Raw genomic sequence first — 24,625 nt, forward strand, 5'->3', positions numbered from 1 at the left:
GATCCGATTCACGCCCGTCCCGCAACGGCGATTTAAATGCATTTGCATGCATTTAAATTTAATTAATGAACTGCCCGCCCAACTTTATCAGCATTTCCCCCTTTACCCCCGCGCTTGTCAATCCGGAACCGCGCCGTAATGAACCTGCTGAATAAAAGTCTGAATCGGGCGCTCCAGCTGCTGAAGAGGCGAATTCAGAGCTTCCAATGGCTCTCTGACTCAGATCGGTGGTGTGGGGGGGGGGGGGGGGGGGGGGGTCAGATGTACCTCTGGGGGGGAGGGGAGTGAGGCCATATCGTTCTCGGGGGTTGGGGGGGTGGGGGGTGTGTGAGGCCAGATCATTCTCTGGGGGTTGGGGGGGTGGGGGAGTGAGGCCAGATCATTCTCTAGGGGTGGGGGGGGGATAGTGAGGCCAGATCATTCTCTGGTGGGGGGGGGGGAAGGCCCGATTGCTCACTGGTGGAGGGGGGGGAGGAACCTAGGTCTTTCGAACCTAGGTCCCTGACACTGTGAGGCAGCAGTACTAGCCACTGTGCCATAGCACTGCCCCTCAGAACACTTTGTTAGCTTTCCCTTGAATTCTTCTGAACAATACCTTGGTCTCTTTTCTATTAGTTTCAGTCATCTTAAGACCTTCTTTCTGTTCCAATTCCCTGGTTATCTGGATAACAACTGATTCTTTAGAAAGCTTTGCAACTCCTATCCTGTCCAGTTTTTCTTCTGGTAGAGTTGAGAGATGTTCACTCCCTGGTGTCCTGCTTGCGACTACACTATATTCAGCTAAAACTAAAACTTAACAGCTTTCCTACTTTACAGTGGCCTCCAGTTGCTAAGCAACCATTGCACTGTTTATTCTTCACGCCATAACCCTCTATAAGCACCCCGGACATACACTCTTCCATCTTCTTCCGTCGGGAAAAAGATACAAAAGTCTGAGATCACGTACCAACTGACTCAAGAACAGCTTCTTCCCTGCTGCTGTCAGACTTTTGAATGGACCTACCTCACAGTAAGTTGATCTTTCTCTACACCCTAGCTATGACTGTAACACTACATTCTGCATTCTCTCATTTCCTTCTCTATGAACGGTATGTTTTGTCTGTATAGTGCGCAAGAAACAATACTTTTCACTGTATGTTAAGACATGTGACAATAATAAATCAAATCAAATCAAAATAAAATCACAATTGGAATTGAAACCAAGCCACACACATACAAACATCTGAGTCCCGCATGAATGTAACTCCAGGCACAGAAAACTTAGTTTATTTCTGAAGTTTAACAATACAAATATAAATCCCTTAAAATTACCTTTGCTTTCCTAACAATGATCAGATTCTTGAATAAAATACAGAATCTGCTGCAACTGCAGATCTGTTGAGTTCAAGTCATGCACACAACATACAACACATGTATCTTTTGAGGGGGAGGGGCAAAGGAATTGTATTTAATCCTAAATTAGAAGCCTTGCCCATGAGGTAATCAAAAGGCTTTGTTTTTTCTATACAATCAGAGAGGCTTTAATGTTATACATGTGTAACATTCACTCTTTATAGGCAAAAATGAACACAATAAACTATTTTTTCGTGTCTCAAAAGAAAAGTATGTCAAAGTACTCCTTGCAGCTGGCTCTGACACAGTAACATTATCTTGGCTCCAGTTTTAGGTGTCATGGGGGTCTGCAAACTTTTTTGCCAAACATATCATTCAAACATCACGCATAAATCACAGAACAGTCAGTGAGGAGCCTCAAATGTACCTTTGCACTCGAGCGCAGCAGCTTAATGCGCTGACTGTTATTTGTGACTAAAACCCTTAGATACTCTATGATCACATGGGGAATCAGGCATTATGTTGTTCCAGCAGTTTGCCAAATCCATTGCAATAGCTTGTGGGATACACAGCAGCATAGTAGCATAATGCCTTCGAACAATATTTGAACCTTCACCTGATTGCATTTTGAGGGTTAGATAAGAAGTCAGAAAGGATCTTGGGTTTGAACAGTTAATCTGCTGTCAATGTTCATTGGACATTGATTTGAACAGGAAGCAATTGCAGGGTAATGGGGAAAGAGAGCAGTGGGAGTGAAATCAATTGGATAACTTTCTCAAAGAACTGACACAGACTCGATGGACCAAACGGCCTCCTTCTTGGCTGTCAGATTCTCTGATCCATTTTTTAATGGAAGGCTACGTTTTAATGAGATCAAATATTCACTGATTTGGCTAATTAAATTTAAAGCTAGTATTGCAAATATTAATGTTACTTGCTGGAACATGGAAGCATCTCAGTACGAATGTATTTAGCTTGCTTTACCCCAAACAAATCTGTGTCGCAATATAATCATCTAATAATAGAGATGTTTCCACCTGTGGGGAGTCCAAAAACAGCCAACCATAAATACAAGATAGTGACTAATGAAACTAAATTGGAAATTTAGGGGGAACCTCTATATTCAGAGAGATGTGACAATGTAGAACTCTCTACCACAAAGAGTAGTTGAGGTAATTAACCTTGATACATTTAAGGAAGGTTAGAATCACGGAACCCTTCGATTCCTAGAGTGCAGAAGGAGGTCATTCAGCCCATCAAGTCTGCACCAACCACAATCCCACCCAGGCCCTACCCCCATAACCCCATGGATTTAGCCGAGCTATTCCCCCTGACACAAAGGGGCAATTTAGCATGGCTATTCTACCTAACCTGCACACCTTTGGACTGTGGGAGCACCCGGAGAAAACCCACGCAGACACGGGGAGAATGTGCAAACTCCGCACAGACAGTGACCCAAGCCAGGAATTGAACTAGGCAGCAGTGCTAACCACTGTGCCACAATGCTCACAAAAGAGAAAGGGATAGAAGGTTATGCTGATAAAGTGATATGAGGAGGGCTGGGAAGAGGCTTGTGTGGGGCACAAACACCAGTATGGACCAGTTGATATAAATTCCTGTTTCTCTACTGTATTTCCGATCTAATACATAGCAGAGCAGGGAATATTCATTAAGAATATTTTAACCGAGGTTATGGTCACAGAGACACAACAATCTAACTTCCCAAAATTAAACCCCAGTGACATAACTATATAGAGGATCTCATTCTTAAATCAAATCTTGAAGGATAAAATCATTGGTCATTGAACAGGCTGTCAATGTTTTTGTAAGAACTTAAGGTGTACTGGCAAGGTCTTTGCAGCAATACGTTATGCTTCCTTGATCTGGTCGAATGCTTTGAGGAGCACTAAATTTGTGAATGGAGCCAGTTTTAACTTGAACATACAGGAGAATTTGGGAGAAGTTTTAAGGAGTTTAATTGTGATACAAGCAGGTGGAATTTAAGCTAAATGGCAGCTGACTCTTCATTGCTGTCCATTCACGTGTCCAGTAATATTTTGAACCTTTGGTTCATCCTGTTCCATGAGCAGCAGAAACAGTTCCACATTGTGTGAAATGTGAGTGAGTGACTTTGATTTTCCCCCACATTCTTTTTATCCCGGTCTTCATAAGACCATAAGAAATAGGAACAGAAGTAGGTCATTCAGCCCTTTTGAGCCTGCTTTGTCATTTAATAAGATCATGGTTGAGCCAACATTCAGCAAGTCTGTTTTCTTTTGCCTTCTCTCCGTAACCCTTAATTCCCCGACTGATTAAAAATCTATTAATCTCAGCCTTGAAAATGTTGACAGACTCGGCCTCCGCAACTTCCTGGGGCAAATAATTCCAAAGATTCACCACTCTTTGAGAGAAGAATTACTTCTTCAAATCATCAAATGAGCACCCCCTTATTCGGAAACTATGCCCTCTGGTCCTACACTCTCTCATGACTGGAAACGTCTTCCCAAAATTTACCCTGTCTAACCCCTCCAAGAATCTTATAGTTTCAATCACGTCACTCCCATTTTTCTGAACTCCAAGGCCTTCAACCAGCAAATGCTATCGCTCCTTTCAATGTAGCCTCTGTTGTGTTTTCCTTGTTCTTAGTAATGCTGTTTTCTGTGTTCTCCCATAGAGTTCGGGTCAGCGAGTAATTTGGAGGTGTTTAATGAAACAACAGACAGTTTCAAGGTCAGGTGGACAGCTGCTCCAGGCAATGTTCTTCGGTACAGATTGGAGTATAGCCCAGTCACCGGAGAGGAAAGAAAAGAAGTAACTGTTGGAGGGATGGAGACACATACAACCCTAAACAACTTGCTCCCAGACACCAAGTATTTGGTGAAGGTTGTACCCGAATACCGAACTCTTATTGGTGACCCGCTCATTGGACAAGGCACCACGAAAGAAGGTACAGTTTACAAAAACAATTAAAGTAACAAATAATTGTAAAGAGTTTAATTACCCTGTTAGAATCAAAATCTATTACACAGTGCCATAAGCCCACAAAGGTTAGCTCAGTTGGCTAGATGGCTAACATGTGGTTCAGAATAATGCCAGCAGTACGAGTTCAATTCCCATTCTGGCTGAGGTAGACTCGACATCTGCCTCCTTGTCCAGTCCGAAGAGGAGTAGTCAATGGTATATCAGGTAGGTCCAAAAACCAAACATATCTGAAAACTGGAATGCAATCAGCCTCAAATGTTTCTGATAAAAGGTAAACAATCTGTACCCTTATCCTGAGAACCTTGAGAGATCTCTTGGCTCATGTCTCTCTTTTTCTGGCAATTAGCTGTTGGTTATCACTCGATAGACTGACAGTTATTGCACTACACCAATTAATCCCTCATTAGGAGCACACAAATAAAGCACAAACAACACATCAAGACCACATTCTATCAACAACTAACCCAACTCATTTAGTCATTTGAGGTAAGATTCTGAAAGATCTTGCCTACACTCAGCTCCTCCAAAAGTAAAAGAGAAGAATGGGATAATGTCAGATATTTGGCCACTTTGACAGGCTTCCTTCCTTAGCATGAAGTTTCCACGGTTTCAGGTTTGTAGTGAAGGGAAGGAGGATTGAAAAGCCAGGAGTGCACTGGCTGTCAGAGACCAGGTAACATGTCAGCACACAAAAGAAAACACGAACTGAACTAAACCCTCCATAGTAAACTTCGCAGCAATATATTATGAAAACAAAGAGCCGCAGGAATTATTTCAAGATGGTTACTAGACCCCTGGCTGTTGCAAACGAATCAAATTTAAAGCTTGTTTTTTGTGAAATCAATTGAGATGTTGTGTTGAGATGGCTGCGTTATCAGGTACCTGCTATTATCTAGCAATGCTTAACATATGTGCAGGCAAGCAGTGTATTTGACAATAGAAGGGGATGAGTGGAAAGTTGTGCAGTGTTATTGTTACGGACTTCTGGTGATTTTCAGCCAAAAAATTACAATTTAAGGAGCAGGTCATAGCGGGACATCGGGCAGAGTGAGAGGCTGAAAATGGAACTGTAAGATACAGAACAGTGGGACAGGGAACAGAGACTGGAGTATAGCCCAGTACTGGAAGGAAGACAAAAGGAGTGACTATTGGAGGATGGAGATATTACACCACTTCGGAACCTTCTTCCAAATACCAGATACTTAGAGTGCAGGGAAAGGAGAAACTCCAGGAGACAACAGAAAAAGCAACAAAGGACAATGTTGAGGCTCAGATTAAATGGATTTCAGGTTCAAAAGATAAAATAGTGTACATTTTAGACATTTCTGAGGAAAAGGATGTTAATTGTTCAGCCCACAACCAGACAGATGACAACTTTAACTTACTCCATTAGCCTTAGATAAGCACGTGCCTGTACAATATGACAGTGATTGGAAACAAGTTTCATCTCCTGCATTTTGCAAATATTAAGGAGCAGTAAGATACAAAAGGATAAAGAAGAAAGACTTGACGTTTCCACGATGCCAGCTACAGCTGAGTCACAAGATTCTGGGTTCAAGTCCCACCCAGGATATTTTGGCTGGCACTCAGTGCTGTACTGAGGGAGTGCTGCACTGTTGGTTTTTGGATGAGGCATTAATCCAAGGACTTGTCTACTCTCTCAGATGGGTGTAAAAGATCCTGTGGCACTATTTTGAAGAACAGCAAAGGAATTGTCCCTTGTGTCCTGACCCAATATTTATTCTTCATTGAACATCACAAAACACATCATCTAGACATTGTCACATTGTTGTTTGTGGGGGCTTGCTGTGTGTAAATTGGCTGCTGTGTATTCTACAATACACGAGTGACTACACTTCCAAAAGTACTTCTAAAGCACTTTGAGATGCACAGCAGTCCTGAAAAGCAAGATAAATGCAAATCTCTCTTTTTCGTTAGTTTCTTTCAAATCCTTAAGACATTCCTTAGTGCTTCACAGCCGATTAAATTTCTTAAATTCGTTCATGGGGGGGACGTGGGCATGGCTGCCAAGGGCAATATTTTATTGCCCATACCTAATTGCCCTCAACGACCAGAGAATCCCGACAGTGCAGAAGGAGGCCAATCAGCCCATTCAGTCTGCACCAAGTCTCTGAAAGAGCATTTTACCTAGGCCCAATCACCGCATCCTATCCCCGTAACCCAGCGCATTTCCCATGGCTAATCCACCTAACCTACACATCGTTGGAAACTAAGGGGCAATTTAGCATGGCCAATCCACCTAAACTGCACATCGTTTTGGCTGTGGGAGGAAACCAGAGCACCCGGAGGACACACATGCAGACACGGAGTGAATGTGCAAACTCCACAGGCCAGAATCGAACCCCAGTCCCTGGCATTGAGGTAGTAGTGCTAACAAATGTGCCACCATGCTGATAAGGTGGTGGTAAGCTTCCTTCTTGAACCACTGCAATGCATGTGGTGCAGGTACGTCCACAGTGCTGCTAGGGAAGCAGTTCCAGAACTTTGACCCAGCAACAGTGAAAAATGGCAATATATTTTCAAGTCAGGACAGTGAGTGACTTGGAGGGAAAGTTCCAGGTAGTGGTGTTCCCATGTATCTGCTGCACTTGTCCTTCTAGTTGGTCGAGGCTATGGGTTTAGAAGGTGCTGCCTAAGGAGCCTTGGTGAGTTTCTGCAGTATATCTTGTACATGGTATACACTGTTGCCACTATGCATCGGTGGTGAAGGGAGTGAATGTTTCTGGTGGTGGAGGTTGAATGCTGGCTGAGGAATCTCCCCTGCTCTCCTGAAGAAAAGTGCCTGAGCACTTGGTAAAGATCCCATACCTCTATCTGAACAGTTGGATGGGACATCTCACAAACAACATCTGAAGAGCACAACAGCCCCTTACTACGGGATAAATTATTGACTGAAGCCCTCAAGTGGCATTTGATCCCATGATCATGAATTCAGAGAATGCAAATATTGAGCCAGATTGACACCAAAGAGGATGCAAAAGAAAATGGTAATCTTCAAGAAAAACTCCACTGAGTGCTTTCATAAATTACCATGCACTAAAATTTAAACCATTATGGCAGTCACTTGCTAAAGCTTTCTAAAAGATTTGCCTGCAATATCTACCCAGAGTCCTGGGGTGACTCCATTAAAATGTGAAATGTGTGTTGTGTTTCTGTGTGCGTGAGTATGCAGTTTGTTTTTGTGCATGTACTTTTGCATATGTGTTTATCTATGTGTATGCATGTGCAAGCTTGTGCATGCATGTGTGCACATGTAAGCATGTGCATTTGTGTGTGAGCTCGTGCATGTCATAGAGGTTTAGCGTTACAGAGGTGTGCAGCATGGAAATAGGCCCTTCGGCCCAACTTGTCCATGCCGCCCTTTTTTGTAAAACCCCTAAACTAGTCCCAATTGCCTGCATTTGGCCCATATCCCTCTATACCCATCTTACCTATGTAACTGTCTAAATGCTTTTTAAAAGACAAAGTTGTACCCGCCTCTACTACTACCCCTGGCAGCTTTGTTTTAAAAGTTTATTTATTAGTCACAAGTGGGCTTACATTAACACTGCAATGAAGTTACTGTGAAATTCCCCTAGTCGCCACACACTGGCACCTGTTCGGGTCACTGCACCTAACCAACACGTCTTTCAGACTGTGGGAAGAAACTGGAAGCGCCCAGAGGAAACCCACGCAGACACGGGGAGAACATGCAAACCCCACACAGACAGTGACCCAAGCCAGAAGTCGAACATGGGTCCCTGGCACTGTGAGGCAGCAGTGCTAACCACTGTGCCACCATGTCGCCCCAGCTTGTTTCAGACACTCACCACCCTCTGTGTGAAACAATTGCCCCTCTGGACCCTTTTGTATCTCTCTCCTCTCACCTTAAACCTATGCCTTCTAGTTTGAGACTCCCCTACCTTTGGAAAAAGATATTGACTATCCAGCTGATCTATGCCCCTCATTATTTTATAGACCTCTATAAGATCACACGTGCGTGTGTGTACACGCGTGCATGCAGGATTGTGTGTGAATGAGCTTGTGTGTATGAATCTTGGAAGCAAAAACATCATAAAAGTGAGGCAAGGCCCCTGTGGATCAGGCTGCAAGACACAAGACTGAGGCTGAAGGCAAAATTAGAACAGAACGGTATTTTCACGGCATCTTTTGAGAATGAAATGAGTCCTGTGCTGAGAATTTCCTCGCAAGCAGCTGTTAAATGAAACAAAAGATAGATTGCAGTCTGAGAGCTTTAACAATACGTTAGCAGTTGGAGAGGGAGTCATAAGCAGCTGGCATTATATCACAAGTCATGTAACTGCACATGCCACACATCACTTAGAGTTAAGTAAAATGTACAGAACAGAAGCAGCCCATTCAACTCAATTGGTCTGTGCTTATGCTCCACTTGAGCTGCCGGCCAGCCCTCTTCAACTCTTATCAACATTTTCTTCAGTTCCTTTCTTCCTCAGAGCTCGTATTTTACAGCCTTGCCATGATTTGTGCTGCCCGCCAATGCAGCGTGCCATTTAAATTGCCATTTGCTTGGACAGTACCATTATATCCCACCAGACAGGAGGGGCTGTAAAATCCTAGCCCATATGTTTATCCAGCTTCCCCTTAATTTCATTCATCCTATTCGCCTCAATCACTGTAAATGAAATGAGTTCCACATTATAATCAATTTTTCCTGAATTCCCTATTGGATTTATTCATGACTCTGGTATCGATGAAGCCTAGTTTTTGGTCTATTACAAGAGAGGAAGGTTTTTTAGGGAACATTAAAACTGACAAAGCCCCAGGGCCTGATGGCATCTATCCTCGACTGCTCAGGGAGACGAGAGATGAAATTGCTGGGCCTCTGACGGAAATCTTTGTCGCTTCTTTGGACACGGGTGAGGTCCCTGAGGATTTGAGGATAGCGAATGTGGTCCCATTGTTTAAGAAGGGTAGCAGGGATAACCCAGGAAATTATAGGCCGGTGAGCTTGACGTCCGTGGTAGGGAAGTTGTTGGAGAGGATTCTTAGAGACAGGATGTATGTGCATTTAGAACGGAACAATCTCATTAGTGACAGACAGCATGGTTTTGTAAGAGGGAGGTCGTGCCTTACAAATTTGGTGGAGTTTTTTGAGGAAGTGACAAAAACGGTTGATGAAGGAAGGGCCGTGGATGTCGTCTATATGGATTTCAGTAAGGCATTTGACAAGTCCCACATGGCAGGTTGGTTAAGAAGGTTAAGGCTCATGGGATACAAGGAGAAGTGGCTAGATGGGTGGAGAACTGGCTTGGCCATAGGAGACAGAGGGTAGTGGTCGAAGGGTCTTTTTCCGGCTGGAGGTCTGTGACCAGTGGTGTTCCGCAGGGCTCTGTACTGGGACCTCTGCTATTTGTGATACATATAAATGATTTGGAAGAAGGTGTAACTGGTGTAATCAGCAAGTTTGCGGATGACACGAAGGTGGCTGGACTTGCGGATAGCGAAGAGCATTGTCGGGCAATACAGCAGGATATAGATGGGCTGGAAAATTGGGCGGAGAGGTGGCAGATGGAGTTTAATCCGGATAAATGCGAAGTGATGCATTTTGGAAGAAATAATGTAGAGAGGAGTTATACAATAAATGGCAGAGTCATCAGGAGTATAGAAACACAGAGGGACCTAGGTGTGCAAGTCCACAAATCCTTGAAGGTGGCAACACAGGTGGAGAAGGTGGTGAAGAAGGCATATGGTATGCTTGCCTTTATAGGACGGGGTATAGAGTATAAAAGCTGGAGTCTGATGATGCAGCTGTATAGAACGCTGGTTAGGCCACATTTGGAGTACTGCGTCCTGTTCTGGTCGCCGCACTACCAGAAGGACGTGGAGGCGTTAGAGAGAGTGCAGAGAAGGTTTAGCAGGATGTTGCCTGGTATGGAGGGTCTTAGCTATGAGGAGAGATTGGGTAAACTGGGCTTGTTCTCCTTGGAAAGACGGAGAATGAGGGGAGATCTAATAGAGGTGTACAAGATTATGAAGGAGATAGATAGGGTGAACGGTGGGAAGCTTTTTCCCAGATCAGAAGTGACGTTCACGAGGGGTCACGGGCTCAAGGTGAGAGGGGCGAAGTATAACTCAGATATTAGAGGGATGTTTTTTACACAGAGGGTGGTGGGGGCCTGGAATGCGCTGCCAAGTAGGGTGGTGGAGGCAGGCACGCTGACATCGTTTAAGACTTACCTGGATAGTCACATGAGCAGCCTGGGAATGGAGGGATACAAACGATTGGTCTAGTTGGACCAAGGAGCGGCACAGGCTTGGAGGGCCGAAGGGCCTGTTTCCTGTGCTGTACTGTTCTTTGTTCTCTTTGTTTGTTCTTTGTCTCTGCCAAGTCTTTTCTATGTGGTCGCCTGTCCCTCAATTTGAAAATGATGTCTACCCAGGGTCACAAACTTCTGCCATGGGTCTTCATGTGACTGAACAGGTTGATTCTTGACCCACAGATCATTGACTACATGGGGCAGGCTGGATGTTCCATGAGGTAGTGGGACTTCGAATGCAGGATTTGCTTGTTTTTCCTTCTTTACCTGCTGCTGTTCTGTTTCATGATTAAGATTTTGTGATGCAGCTTGATGGGCACGTTGGGTGGAATTTTCCATTGTCTGCTGGCTGTGACGAGAAACTCAGCGTGCAGCTCACAGGCTGCAGTCAGCTTTTCTTGCCAGATAGTCCAGCATTCTGTGCAGAAAAAAATCTGGAGGTGTGAAAGGCACATGAACCCCCCCCCCCCCCCGACACGCACAAAAGGAACCCATTCCCCCAGGACACAGGGGACTCCCCTGTCCACGGTCATGGGGGAAACCCCCCCCCCCCACATGCACAAGGGAGTAACCCCCTTTCCAGGGACCCCCTCCCTACAGACAGGGGGCAGGGGGCTTTCCCCACATGCACCAGGGCTTCCATCAACAGGTAATCCCCCCAGGGATTATACTTACCTGTGTGCTCCAAGGACTCCCTTTGCCTGGTTCCCATTTTTTCAAAGCCAGTTGTAAATTTTGCCAACGTGATGTTGGCAAGGTGGGAATTTGAGATGTGGGGGGATGATAAGGCGGGGAAGCCCTTTCATAATATTTAAAGGTATTGAAATTTGATCCCTGACCTTCCTGATATGTCACTGGGCGGTGGGGGGAAGAATTAGAAAATGAGATCACGCCGGCAAGATTCTCATTGCCTGGGTCTCGCAATATTTTACGCCTACATCGCCATTTGCATATGTGGCAGTTTTCACCATTCTAAATGGGAAGTAGTAGTCTCCTCCCAGCCATTAATGTCAATTCTGTTGAGCTTCAAGGAGAGCTTTGAAACATTTCCTTTGTCCTCCCCTGGAATGTTGGCATTTGAGGGTTGAGAAAATAGGACCTGGCCAGAAAGATATTGTTCCACGCCTTGGACACCATTTGATTTGATTTGATTTGACTTGATTTGATTTATTATAATCACATGTATTAGTATACAGTGAAAAATACTGTTTCTTGTGTGCAATACAGCCAAAGCATACCGTACATAGAGAAGGAAAGGAGAGGGTGCAGAATGTAGTGTTACAGTCATAGCTGGGGGGTGGTTAAAGCATTGTTCCTGAGTTAGAACAGAGTTTTAGAAGTATAGAATGAGAGTAAAAGGTAGAATTAAAGGTATGCTGGGCACAGCTTGCAAGAAGTCCCCTCGCTCCGACGCCATCTTGGACATCCCTTGTTCAGACCATTGAAATTGATATTGCAGGTGTTTTGCCTGAATTCTTCCAATGTTTCGAGTCGAGATGACCCTTCCCCAGAGCTCTGACGAAGGGTCATCTAGACTCAAAACGTCGGCTCTATTCTCCCCTCACAGATGCTGTCAGACCTGCTGAGATTTGCCAGCATTTTCTGTTTTGGTTTCAGATTCCAGCATCTGCAGTATTTTGTTTTTGCCTGAATTCTTGTTCAGCAAGCTTCACAAAGGACACAAGCATTTGTTCAATATTCCTCCCATTGAATTCAGAAGAAGCGGTGGAGGCATTGCTGATCTGAATTTCTCTAGCGACTGTGTTGCTGATGCAGTCTAGGTCCTGTACCTGCATTATATTATATTACCATACAGTCCAATTTCAATCTTCCTCAGTCATCATTTACTAGAACCCTTTGCTCACTGACCTACATTGGCTTCCAGTCCAGCAACACCTCAATTTTAGAGTTCTTATGAATTGGGCAGCATGTTGAACAATCCTGAGTGTGCTAATAAGCTACACGAACAACCAATTTAAAATAGTCATTGAGCTCATAACTTGGCTCATTTGCATTTGCCCGAAGTGACATACATTCTTACATAAGGACCCATTCTCTGCAAACAAAAGGAATATGTTCAAGTCTTGTGCCTTTTTTGAATTATCCAAGAGTTTGGGGAGCCTATAATTCCCTGTTGCTTTCTGCAGACTCGACTTGTCAACCAACCAGCACTTATTTCCTCAGAGTGTAAATTGTTGTGATCATTGGAGATTTTGCATTCTTGTCCTGATGAGTGCAAGATGAAAAGTTTCAACAACATAGCTCTCTTTTCAGTAATATAGAAGTCCTAATGTACAGAACAGTTGTCTCTTCAAGTCCTACAATAGCAGTTTGATAACTTGACTTCAGTTTTAAAAAAAACCTTGGAAATAAAGAGCTAGCACCAGTAAAAGTGACCATGAAGCTGTCGAATGGCTGTTTAAAAACCCATCTGGTTCGCCAATGTCCATTAGGACAAGACCCCTTACCTGGTCTACTCCAGATATAACGACAGATTGACAGCTCTTAACTACCCTCTGAAATGACTTAGCAAGTCCACTTCAGTTGCATCAAACCAACAACTACAAATAGGCAATAACTGCCAGCAAATGGACAGCCCCAGAATGAATAAAGGACGGAAAATAAATATTGTGCTAAAACCTAATATCTGAACTTGAACTTGACAACTTGGACATATGGTAATTTGGCTGAAGTCCCAGAGGGTGTATTTTAAAGGAAACCTCAGTAACTGTCAGCACAAGTGGGAGAGAAAGGGAGAAAAATTAGATTCTTTATAAAAGAACTCGGTTATACAGAGTAAATTGTTCAGAAGAATTAAATTGCGTGAAATCATCCCACAGAGAGAAGCAAGGAGATGGGGATATGAGGGGGTGGGGGCAGGGGCAGTGAAAGCCTTGACCCTGAACTGAGGAAAGCACTGTCTGCATTGTTTCAAGATTAAAATTGAATCAAGAAGAGTTGATTCTACAAGGGTTTGTTTTGGCAAAGTACTGCCGAATGAAGAGATCGGGATCGAGAGTCATCCTTCTCATTGCAGCTGGTGAAACCAGAACTATGAGGAGCTGCAGCGACTCCAGTGTACAGTCTCTCGGGGTCTCGGCAAGACTCTGCAAATTATGGAAAGATCACTAAATAACAAGGGCCAGCGTGGAAAATGGAATGGGTTTTACATTTTTCCCTCTTGACTAATGGTCATGATATCATTCCCCGTTTTAACAGCTTTGTTGTAAGCATTCGATAAACTTTGGATAAGTTAAATATAACAATTGATGCGGTTTCTTCGCAGACTGTCTTGCAAATTCATAACAGGGGTGGCTGAATGTTTTGGCCTTGAACGATGCATGGGCCTGATTTTCATTTTGCTGCTGTAATCACAACCTGATACAGTCATGCAGTGGTTATATTACTGAACTAGCTTCTACAGACCTGGACTAATAATCCAGCGATTGTGACTTCAGATCGCACCATGGCACTTAGAGAGGTTGAATTTAATTTATTTAAAAATAAATAAATCCGCCATCAGTAAAAATGGCCCAACTGGTTCACCAAAGTCCTTTCCTAATCTAGATGACATGGATCTCCAGTCCCACACTGATGCAGTTGACTCTTCACTGCTTTCTGAAATGACTAGCAAGCTGTTTGGTTCAGGGTAACTAGATATTGATGATAAATACTAGTCTCAACATTCATATACCAAAAATAAACTTAAAAAATAATGATTAAAAACAAAATGATATGGAATGTGGAGACTCGCAACATGTTGTCCAAATATAAAATCATAAGATGTAGGAGCTGAAGTAGGCCATTCAGCCCACTGAGTCTTCTCCATCTTTCAATGAGATCAAGACTGATCTGATAATCCTCAACTCCACTTTCCTGCCTTATCCCCGTAACCCTTGATTCCCTTACTGACCTGTCCATCTCAGCCTTGAACATACTTAATGACCCAGCCCCTACAGCTCTCTGCGGCAAAGAATTCTACAGATTCACACCCTCTGAGAGAAGAAAGTCCTCCTGACCTCCGTCTTAAATGGACGATTCCTCACTCTGTGCTTGTGCCTTCTGGTCCTAGATTCTCCCACAAGGGGAAACAACCTCTCAGCATCTATCCTGTCAAGCCCCCGAGAAGCCTATACATCTCAATAAGGACTCACAACATGCTGTCCCAATATGGTGGGACATTAATACTATGGTTCCAATTTAAAGGCAATTCTCAATTTTAGTGGTAGTGCTACAGTCGGGGTGGGAGTGTCTGGTGATGGAGGCATTCCAGGGTCCACTCATACAGTTGAAATACTGTACTTGCCACTGGAAGGAATAGTGGAGGTGGAAACAAATGGTAATTACAGGTACAAATATTCACAAACCCCAAGCAGGGTGAGGGATTAGAGAAGTTTATTTCCCCATAGGCTAGGGAAGATGTAGAAAAATGATCAAGATTGATCGCTTTAAATTTAGCTTGCTTGATACCTGCAGAGAAGCAGGATTAAGGATTGCAGAGCCACTTCACAATACCGTAGGGCTTTTTCACAGGAAGTCGATGAAGGAATATAGTATTCATTCAAAGCAGGGAATCAAAAGTGTATGGCAAGGATGTTCTTGAGGGAATAATAGACTTGAACTCTGGGTAGAGTGGATTTGATGGGCTGAAGGACTTTTGCTTGGCTTTGGGAGAAGCTAGGTTCAGGTCTTCTGGTTTGCATTCTGGGTCAGAAATGGTGTTTAGCACAGAATGAGATACAAAGAATGAAAGAAAAGTAGAAAAATTGAGCAAATTTAAAAAATTACACTATAACTGGCTTAATAGCACAAAACAGTTCAGTTGGTTGCGTACAGGACTAAGATTTAGAAGTTTTTTCATCAGTAATTTTTAAGATGAATAAATGGGTTTCACACACTTAAGATTAGGGAGGAAAACCAGAGATTTGCTATACTGTCACAGGTCATCACCTGAGTTATCAGCAATTCAGCAAGGCTCCTTCAATGACACCGAACAGCACCTAAGGCCGCTACCGTCTAGAAGGACAAGGGCAGCAGACACATGGGAACACAACCACCTGAAAGTTCCCTCCAAGCCGCACACCATCCTGGCTTGGAAATATATCCTTCACTGGATCAAAACCTGGAACTCCCTCCCTAACAACACTCCAGGTGTACCTACACTGCATGGACTACAGCAGTTCAAGGAGTGACTCACCACCACCTAATCTAAGGCAATTTCCGGTGGACAAAATGCAGCAGACCTTGCCAGTGATACCCATTCCTAAGAATAATGAATAAAAAGCATTTCTTCATTTTACTTTCTGGGCAATGAGATCATTCTTTTTGTTTCTTTTTCTCTATCTCTTTCCTGTTCTCTCATTCACTTTCTATCTGTCTCTCTATGAATTCCTGTCACTGTCACCCTCTCTCACCTGACAATGAACCAACCTAGTTCAACACACAGGAACCTGGCTTCGAGGGTTAAATTATATAAGGAAAGGTTGAATACATTTGGCTGTATTTCCGCCATCAGTCTACCACTAATCACTCAAGATTCAGGCTCCTTAAAGTTAGGTGGAGATTTGTGTTCAAAATTATGAAGTGTTTAAATAACTTGGATAAGTAGAAACTGTTTACGCTAGTAGGAGAGTCAGTGACCAGACGTACAGATTTAATATAAGGGGAGATGAGGAGGATTTGTTTATTGCATAGAGAGTGATCTGGAATGTACTGCCTCACTCCAAAGCACGTGTGCTTCCAAATGAGTCATAGCCGACACCATTTTAGGCAACAACTGACCATTGTTTTCCCTTTCAAATAATGTAATCAGTTTTTGGCCATCAAATTTCTGACACTGGCTGAAGAGAGCGGAAGCGAGATTCTATGCAGTCCGCTGGATTTATTGATGGTGTGGATGCATGTTCCTCTGCACTGCTACATGGCAATCGTGGCTTCTCAGTCAGACGGAAGTTGGGGTCAAAAGAAACGCTGACCAGCACGGTGACACAGTTAGCACTGTTGCCTCACAACGCCAGGGACCCGAGTTCAATTCTGGCCTTGGGTCACTGTCTGTGTGGAGTTTGCACGTTCTCCCTGTGGATTTCCTCCGGGGGTTTCCTCCGGGTGCTCAGGTTTCCTCCCACACTCCAAAGATGTGCGGGATAGGTTGATTGGCCATGGTAAATTGCCCCTTGCTGTCAGCGAGATTAGCAGGGTAAATAAGAGGCGTTATGGGGATAGGGTCTGGGTGGGATAGTGGTTGGCGCAGACCTGATGGACCAAATGGCCTCTTTCTGCACTGTAGGGATTCTATGATTCTATGAAAAAAAATGAGCGCAAATTTAAATTTTCATGCAAACTGGGCAAACAAAACTGTTATCCTTGTGCGTTTGCCACTTTTCCATGGACTATATAAATCTTCTGAAGTTAAAACAATAAATATCTTCTGGTCTTGTCAGAATGGTATGTGGTTTGCAGTTACTGTGTACTGTCATGGCCAGGATTTGTCAGTTGATAGCATGCGCCTTAAGTGTGGAAACTAAGTGGGCTTTGCAGCAGAGTCCATCAAAACTCTGGAAAGTGCCTCGGGAACTTTAGTGAACGCAGCAGACAAAATATTTCACCATAAGTACTCAAATTCTGTGAAAGTGCAGACTAATCTTCCTAGCAGATGGCTTTTCTCAAAATCACTTCTTATGACTGGACAATGAGTTGCAGGATGTAAAAGGAGCAAGTTAACACATCCCTGATGGATCATGTATCAGCTGGGAGCTGGGTGTTGGGATCCTGTCTTGGTTTTGCTCGGTTTTTGAGAGTATTCTATTTAAGGTTTTGTCTCCTGTGCATCAATCTTTGTTTATCTCACTTCCCTGATCTCATATTCTCTTGACACCACTGGGTGTCCGATTCCAAATCTCCCCACGCCATCATAAGGCTGGGGAGGTCAGGTTAAAATCAGTATTTGAGAGTCATAAACAATGGTTGGAGCATCACTGATGAGTTATCACCTTTTAGCCAGTGTGAACTTTCCTAGCTGGAAAGCTGATTATTTTTCAAATCATCCCCTGCTCAGTTCCAGCAGTTTCTACTTCGCTGGCTGAGACCAGCTACATAAAACCAGGGATTAAAGTGTTGGATTGTTCTCATTGCCACAGTTCACCCTTATACCAAATGGTAGAATTCCCCATGATCCCATAGGAATGCCATGAGAAAAATAATTGATGGCTCGCTCCACTCAGGGTATGGCTAAGTTTCTTCGACCTGTTCAATTATTCCCCCTCTTTTGGTCTTTCCCCAAATTGTTGTAATTTTTTTTCTTTTCCAGTATTTATCCAGTTTCCCTTTGAAAGGTCCAGCCCCTTCTGGGCATTGTATTCTCATCTCTGTTGGCTTTGATGCTAATTATTTTAAGGGCGGGATTTTCTGACCTTTCCAGCTGGTGAAGTCTTCTGGTCCAGCAGCGGGCAGCCCCCAGCAGCGGGTACCCCAGCAGTAGCGGGAGATGACGGCTGCGGCCAATGGCAAGCTGCCTCCGGTGCTGGAGAAAACACTGGGCGCGGGGATGGGGGATAGTGATGGAAAATCCCACCCAAAATTTCTATTCTCTGGTTACAAACAATTTTACGAGTTGAAAAGTTTATTGCTTATTTGCTCTACCTAAACTTTTTAGAATCTCTGTTAATTCTTCCCTTAATCTTCTCTGCTCAAAGGGGAACAATTCTGAATGGTATCTTGAGTGATCACAGTTAGAATCATAGAATCCTACAGTTCAGAAGGAAGCCATTTAGCCCATTGTGTCTGTACCAACCACAATCCCAGACCCTATCCCCATAATCCCATGCATTTACCCTAGCTAGTCCCCCTGACAGTAAGGAGCAATTTAGCATGACCAATTCACCTAACCCGCACATCTTCGGACTGTGGGAGGAAGCTGGAGCACCTGGAGGAAACCCACACAGACACGGGGAGAATGTGCAAACTGACCCAAGCCTGGAATCGAACCTAAGTCCCTGGCGCTGTGAGGCAGCAGTGGCACCGTGGCACTCATTAGGTCACCTCCCAATCTCCACAATTCCAGGGAACAAGCCAATTCATCTCTAAATATAACTGAAGTCCCTCATCCATGCTAAACCTCCTTTGCACCCTCTCCAAGGCCTGGAGATCCTTCCTAAAAGTGTGTGCCCAGAAGTGGACACATTCTTATACCTGAGGCATAGCCAGTGTTCTATGAAGGTTCGGTATGCCAGTAGTCTCTTCAAACAGAATTTGTTTGATGAATTATTTTCGGTCTTCTTGCTGTAATGAGATATCCTCTTTAAACACAAATAAATAAACTATTAATTCTGTTCAGTAACTGAGGTCAAGTAGGTTTAGATCAATGCAAAAATAAAAGGAGAAAACCGTTATGTCTGTGTTTTTGTCAAATAAATCCCAAAAGTCAGGCTCTAAACCCATTTGAGAAAAAGTCCTGGAATGTTATTCAAAAATAATTAGCTTACCTTCCATAACTATTTTTTTGCTTACTTCTCTTTTATTGGCTCAAGCTGAGGGTTGGCATTGACAGAAATAGCTTTTAAGTTTAACATGAATTGTGCATAAAGAAAATAAGTATGAAACATTGCACCAAGCTCAATCAGATTCAAAGGCAGCTTACTGATGTCTAATAGTCAAAGGTAACATAGTGAGACCTCTCGCTTCGGAACTGCAGGGAGACTGTTGCATTGTGGGACTTCAGGCACTCTCTGTTTAAAATATATGTTGATTGCCATCTGGATGTTATATTAAATTGGCTCCTACATCTGGGGCCCACTGAGACTATCTAAAACATCTGCACAGATGCCTCATATATATTCACAGTTCGCTGCTTGCAAACAATGGAGAGATACATGGCGCATGGAGAGATGAACCACTGGGGGTGAGGTTTGGGAAATGGGGAATGCGATAATAAACAAAAATAAGATTGTGTTTCTTTGGCGGGTGAAATAAAAAAGCAACCAGCACTAGGTGATATAAGGACAGTACAGGAAGGGGGAACTGCCAAATAGACTGTTTCAAAAAGCCCCAATGAGTATAACTGTGGAAGGAACTAAACATCTTATTGTACAGGGCAGATATCTTTCTATTTTTCCTGGAAGGTGCTTTTCTGCGATTTTGTTATTGAGCTGAATGCTTTTCCACAGGGATTAGTTGAGTTCAAGTCCATTTTAAATGGGATAAGTATTCAAAGCAGAAGAACGTAACCGAGCTCCAAGTTTAGTTTTGGATTGATATAGCAAAGAACCATTAAATACACAAAATGGCCTCTTTCAGTGCTGTAAGATTTGATAGTTTTATGAATCATTTCCCAATACCGTTCACGCCTATTGCTTTGCATGATGAAGTCTGTTGACCAGCTAGATGGGACATTTCCAAGAAAACACCACTTCCGCCATTCCTATCCTTACCGCAATGACAATATCTTAATTAAGACGGCACTCCTTCAGTATCACACAGGAGCAACAGCCTAGAATATACTCCTGATTCTCTGGAGTGGGACTATCAAACCAGAGGCAGGAATGGAACCAGCTGAACCAGATAACCTGCACATGTGGATGCTCACATCAATGTACACAGGGTAGATCAGGACTTTGGGCAATATTCTAATAACAGGAGTGGAAATTGTTAGCCTGTTTCATATTGCTCCACAGCCACTGGATGAGGAGTATCGTAAAAGAAGCTGACATAAGTCCAAATTTCATCGCCCCCCTCCCCCATACACAAACATAAACACACTTTATGTCAAAAATGTTTAAGAAGAAGGAGCCAGATGAATCATAGAATCCCTACAGTGCAGAAGGAAGCTATTTGGCCTATCGAGTCTGAACCGACAACAATCCCACCTCGAATCACAGAAATCATAGAAACCCTACAGTGCAGAAAGAGGCCATTTGGCCCATCGAGTCTGCACCGACCACAATCCCACCCAGGCCCTACCCCCATATCCCTACACATTTAACTGCTAATCCCTAATTTCCTACCTATCTCAGGACACTAAGGGGCAATTTTAGCACGGGCCAATCAACCTAACCCGCACATCTTTGGACTGGGGGAGGAAACCGGAGCACCCGGAGGAAACCCACGCAGACACGAGGAGAATGTGCAAACTCCACACAGACAGTGACCCAAGCCGGGAAGCGAACCCAGGTCCCTGGAGCTATGAAGCAGCAGTACTAACCCTATCCCTGTAACCCAACTAATCCCTCTAACATATGCATCCTGGGACACTAAGGGGTGATTTAGCATGGTCACTGCACCTAACTAACCTGCACATCTTTGGACTGGTTAGTGGGATTAGTGCACATTTAAGGATAATTACATTTGGATGGGAGAAATTGGAAGGTCCTGAGCTGTTGGGAATGTTGAAATCATGCAGACAAACAAGGCAACCAGAGAGGAATGAGTAATGTAGCATATAAAATTGCCTCAGCATCTTTCAGTGCTGCTTGGCGCTAGTAGGGAAGATTGCAGAAGCTCTTCTCAGAGATTAAACGAGTTGGGTAGAATCCATGATAGAATCAACTATATGGAAGCAACAAGACTATTGGACCACAAAACCCTTTTCTGTTCCATGTTTTCTTCTTGCTCCTTTACTCACACAGATATAAGCATGATCCAACTGCTACCTTCAGGGAAAAAAATGCCTTACTTCTCACACAATAAAAAAACCCCCTTCTGGACCAAATAATTATTCTGTCAAAACACAACCAAATGCTCACAGGCAGTTTGTATGAGCAAGATCATTTCAGCTTTCATCACTCTTTCAGCTAGAACATTCCAGATCATAACGCGCTGAGTAGAAAAGGAAATTCTCACCTCCCCTGACTCTTCTACAAACCATCATAAATCTGTCTCCTCTAGTTGCTATCCTTGTGTAAACAGCTTCTTCCCATCTCCTATTAACTAGTGAAAGGATTGCCACAGCTGATTTTGTAGCATTGTGACCTAATCCAAAAATTATTGACCTGAAACTCACTTTTCACCAACCTATTTATTTCCCAGTAATTGGTTCAGCTCGTGACCTTGTGACAGAAAATGTCACGCCAACCACAATCGATGCTTCTTGGACCTCAGCTCCAGGCAATGTATACAACTACCGTGTCACCTGGAAATCTCTCTATGACGATGATAGTGGAGAAAAGTCGGTCCCTGGGTACAGCACAGCAACGACATTGGAGTATCTGCGACCAGAAACCAAATACAAAATCATGGTCTTTGCCTCATATGGCAGTGGCAAAGGAGATCCTCTTGAGGGACAGGAAACTACTGATGGTACAGTAAACCTTATAAAGACCAAAATCCTTCCATTTTATAGCATAAAGAGTGTAAACCGGGTCAAATTGCAGTGCTTTTTGTACTGATGTGTAATAATATTTTTAAAGGTAGAATCCCTAAGCCCATTATGCAATAAACCATCAGGGTCTTGAATTTTGAAAGCAATGAGAAAAGATTATCCTGTTTTCTTTTCTGTCACTGACATCCTTCCCAGTCCTGACGTGTTGACCTCTTTTCTGCTGTCCTGTCTAACAGACACTGGTTATTCTCCAATAACTTTCAGGCCCAAATTTGGTGATTTTGCAATGACATCTGATATCACAGCCAGGTCCAGTTTTACCTACACATGTCATAATGCCTTCCTTGCTAGGGGGCTTGCTGACTAGAAATCAGGAGTGCATGTCCTTGCATTGATATTCCCTTCCTTAATCCAGGTTTCCCTCAGCTGAATTGCCTCTCAGCTGGCTAAAATCAACCAACTCAACACTGACTAGTTACCTACCTTGAAACGTTCCTGACACGTGCAGTTCCCCGACGGTTAATAGTTGACTGTATCAACTTGCTGAGCAACTAAAGGCAATCTACTGAAATTAAACAGAATAGGTCTTGACCTTATGCATTTGGACAGAATCGGCCTTAACAAGTTGGTAATCTGTTATACTGAATTCGTGCGCTCTCTCAAGCAAAAGATCATGCAGCACCATTGTGAAGTGCAGCAATATTTTCAGCGTCCCAATTAATATTTATGTATCGCCTAATTGCGCTAAGTCAGATTTTCTGGTCAGTTAACTCTTTCCAGTTTGTGGGAGTTTGCAATCAGCAATTTGGCTGTCACTTTTCTCCACATTACAGCAGCGATTACACTTCAAAAGGACTTGAAAATGATTTATCAAAATAACAGCTCCAATATTTTTCTCTTCTGCTGTTGAACAGCTGCACCAGAGACCAAGAACCTGATCATATCAGAGGAAACAGTCAGCACGTTCCGTGTGAAGTGGCTGCCTGCTCCAGGCAACGTGCTGAACTACAGACTCTCTTACCGGCCAGCTGCTGGGGGCAGGAGCATTGCCACCAAGATTCCCCCTCATCTGACCAGCACTGTCCTCAGACGGCTTAACCCCCAAACATCATACAATGTCTCAGTGATTCCTATGTACAGAAAAGGAGAAGGAAAATTACGATCGGGACAGGGAACTACAGGTGAGGCAGTGGTGTCTGAATAACCTGCAATGAGATTTTAAAAGTTTCTTCACAGATGACCCCAATCAGCAGGCATCGCTGAGGTCTCCTAGTTTATATTTACACTATTCTGTTTCTGAGGATTATATGTCCTTCATATTATTCCAGAGTAATATTCTATTGTTCAAGTACTTGAACACAACCTCGGTAACACTGAGGAGGTGCTGCATGGTTAGAGGAGACATTAAACCGAGGACCCATTTGTTCTCCCAGGTGCATGTAAAAGATCCCATAGCGCAACTTGAAGAAGAACAGGGACGATCCCCCCAATGTCTTGTTCAATATTTATCTCTAGTTGATATCACAAAAGAACAGATTATCTGGCCACCATAACAGTGCTGTTTGTGGAAGATTGCTGTGCACAAATTGGTTACCAAGTATCCTCATATATTACAGCAGAATCAACTTAAATGCATTGTGCATTTGTCATACAAAATCACTGATAGCAGTTTCTGTGTTAAAGTGCATTAAAAGGTCACTGCCCACAGTCAAATTCTGCTACACTGAATTCTTCTTAACCATCTGTAAGTATCCTAACCACTCACTTTAGATCTGCCAGAATAAATTGGTCTTGGTTTCTATCTGATCCAGTTTCTTCCCAGCTGTCAGATAGTTGGGGGAGGGTCTGCACCATGTTGCACAAGGCTTCATAGCTGAGTAGAACAGGCCAGGATGTTGAATTGATCTGTTGCTGTCTTCATTTTCATATATCGATATTCAGTGAGAAATGTTGCTTTGATGGATGGTTGAGATGAAGTTCAGCTATTAACATTGGATTTCCCCCCCCCCCACCCTCTTCATCAGCCTCACCATACAAACCTCCTCAAAACTTACAAACTTCTGAACCTGCACGAACTAGCTTCAGAGTGACATGGGAACCATCCCCAGGAGAGGTCAAAGGATACAAAGTCCTCTACCACCCAATGGGAAGTGAAGAACAACTAGGGGAAATGGTGTTGGGACCGTATGATACAACCGTGGTACTGGAAGAGCTAAGGTAAACACAAAATTGGATAATGTTCTTTATTTTTAAAGTCGCAAGGGGAACAAGTTTGCACTACTATCATTGTGTTAGTGAAATCTTGAGCCTTAGGAGCAGATCTGGAAACATTTTTAGTTGCGAGATTGGATTGTGACCTTGGGATTGCTACCTTTAATTTCCCTTACATTGTGGAGTATTCGCCAATGATAAATTCCAGCTATCTGCCAGAAGATAGATGAAAGCAATCAGGATTGATTTCAAAGAGAAACACTGGTTTTCTGTGTGTAACTCTGCAGTGACACAACTGGGACTAAATGCCCAGAGTCTTGATACCCTTAAAAAGAAAATGAAGCTGTAAAGGCATTCAAATGAATTTAATAACGTGCTACCTTCTTCGATTTTATTCCAGTGCAGTTGGAGGTATTGTATGATTCTTGACTATTTGGGTTGGGATAGGTTTAGACTGTTTGTAGCGTGGATGTTCTTTGGTTGCATTACG

At 43.4% G+C, this 24,625-nt stretch overlaps 1 protein-coding gene across 2 annotated transcripts in view; it reads left to right on the forward strand.

Annotated features, from left to right (window-relative positions):
• LOC144504285 (collagen alpha-1(XII) chain-like) overlaps nucleotides 1-24,625 on the forward strand; it is a 284,762-nt gene that overhangs the window by 54,442 nt on the left and 205,695 nt on the right. For both annotated transcript variants that reach the window (XM_078229390.1, XM_078229389.1), the window contains exons 12-15: nucleotides 4,007-4,279; nucleotides 21,633-21,902; nucleotides 22,839-23,105; nucleotides 23,949-24,141. In XM_078229390.1, the coding sequence (XP_078085516.1) occupies nucleotides 4,007-4,279; nucleotides 21,633-21,902; nucleotides 22,839-23,105; nucleotides 23,949-24,141 (1,003 nt within the window). The remainder of the gene's footprint in view (nucleotides 1-4,006; nucleotides 4,280-21,632; nucleotides 21,903-22,838; nucleotides 23,106-23,948; nucleotides 24,142-24,625) is intronic.

This window comes from Mustelus asterias, chromosome 15 (assembly GCF_964213995.1).
Source record: "Mustelus asterias chromosome 15, sMusAst1.hap1.1, whole genome shotgun sequence".
Taxonomy (NCBI): domain Eukaryota; kingdom Metazoa; phylum Chordata; class Chondrichthyes; order Carcharhiniformes; family Triakidae; genus Mustelus; species Mustelus asterias.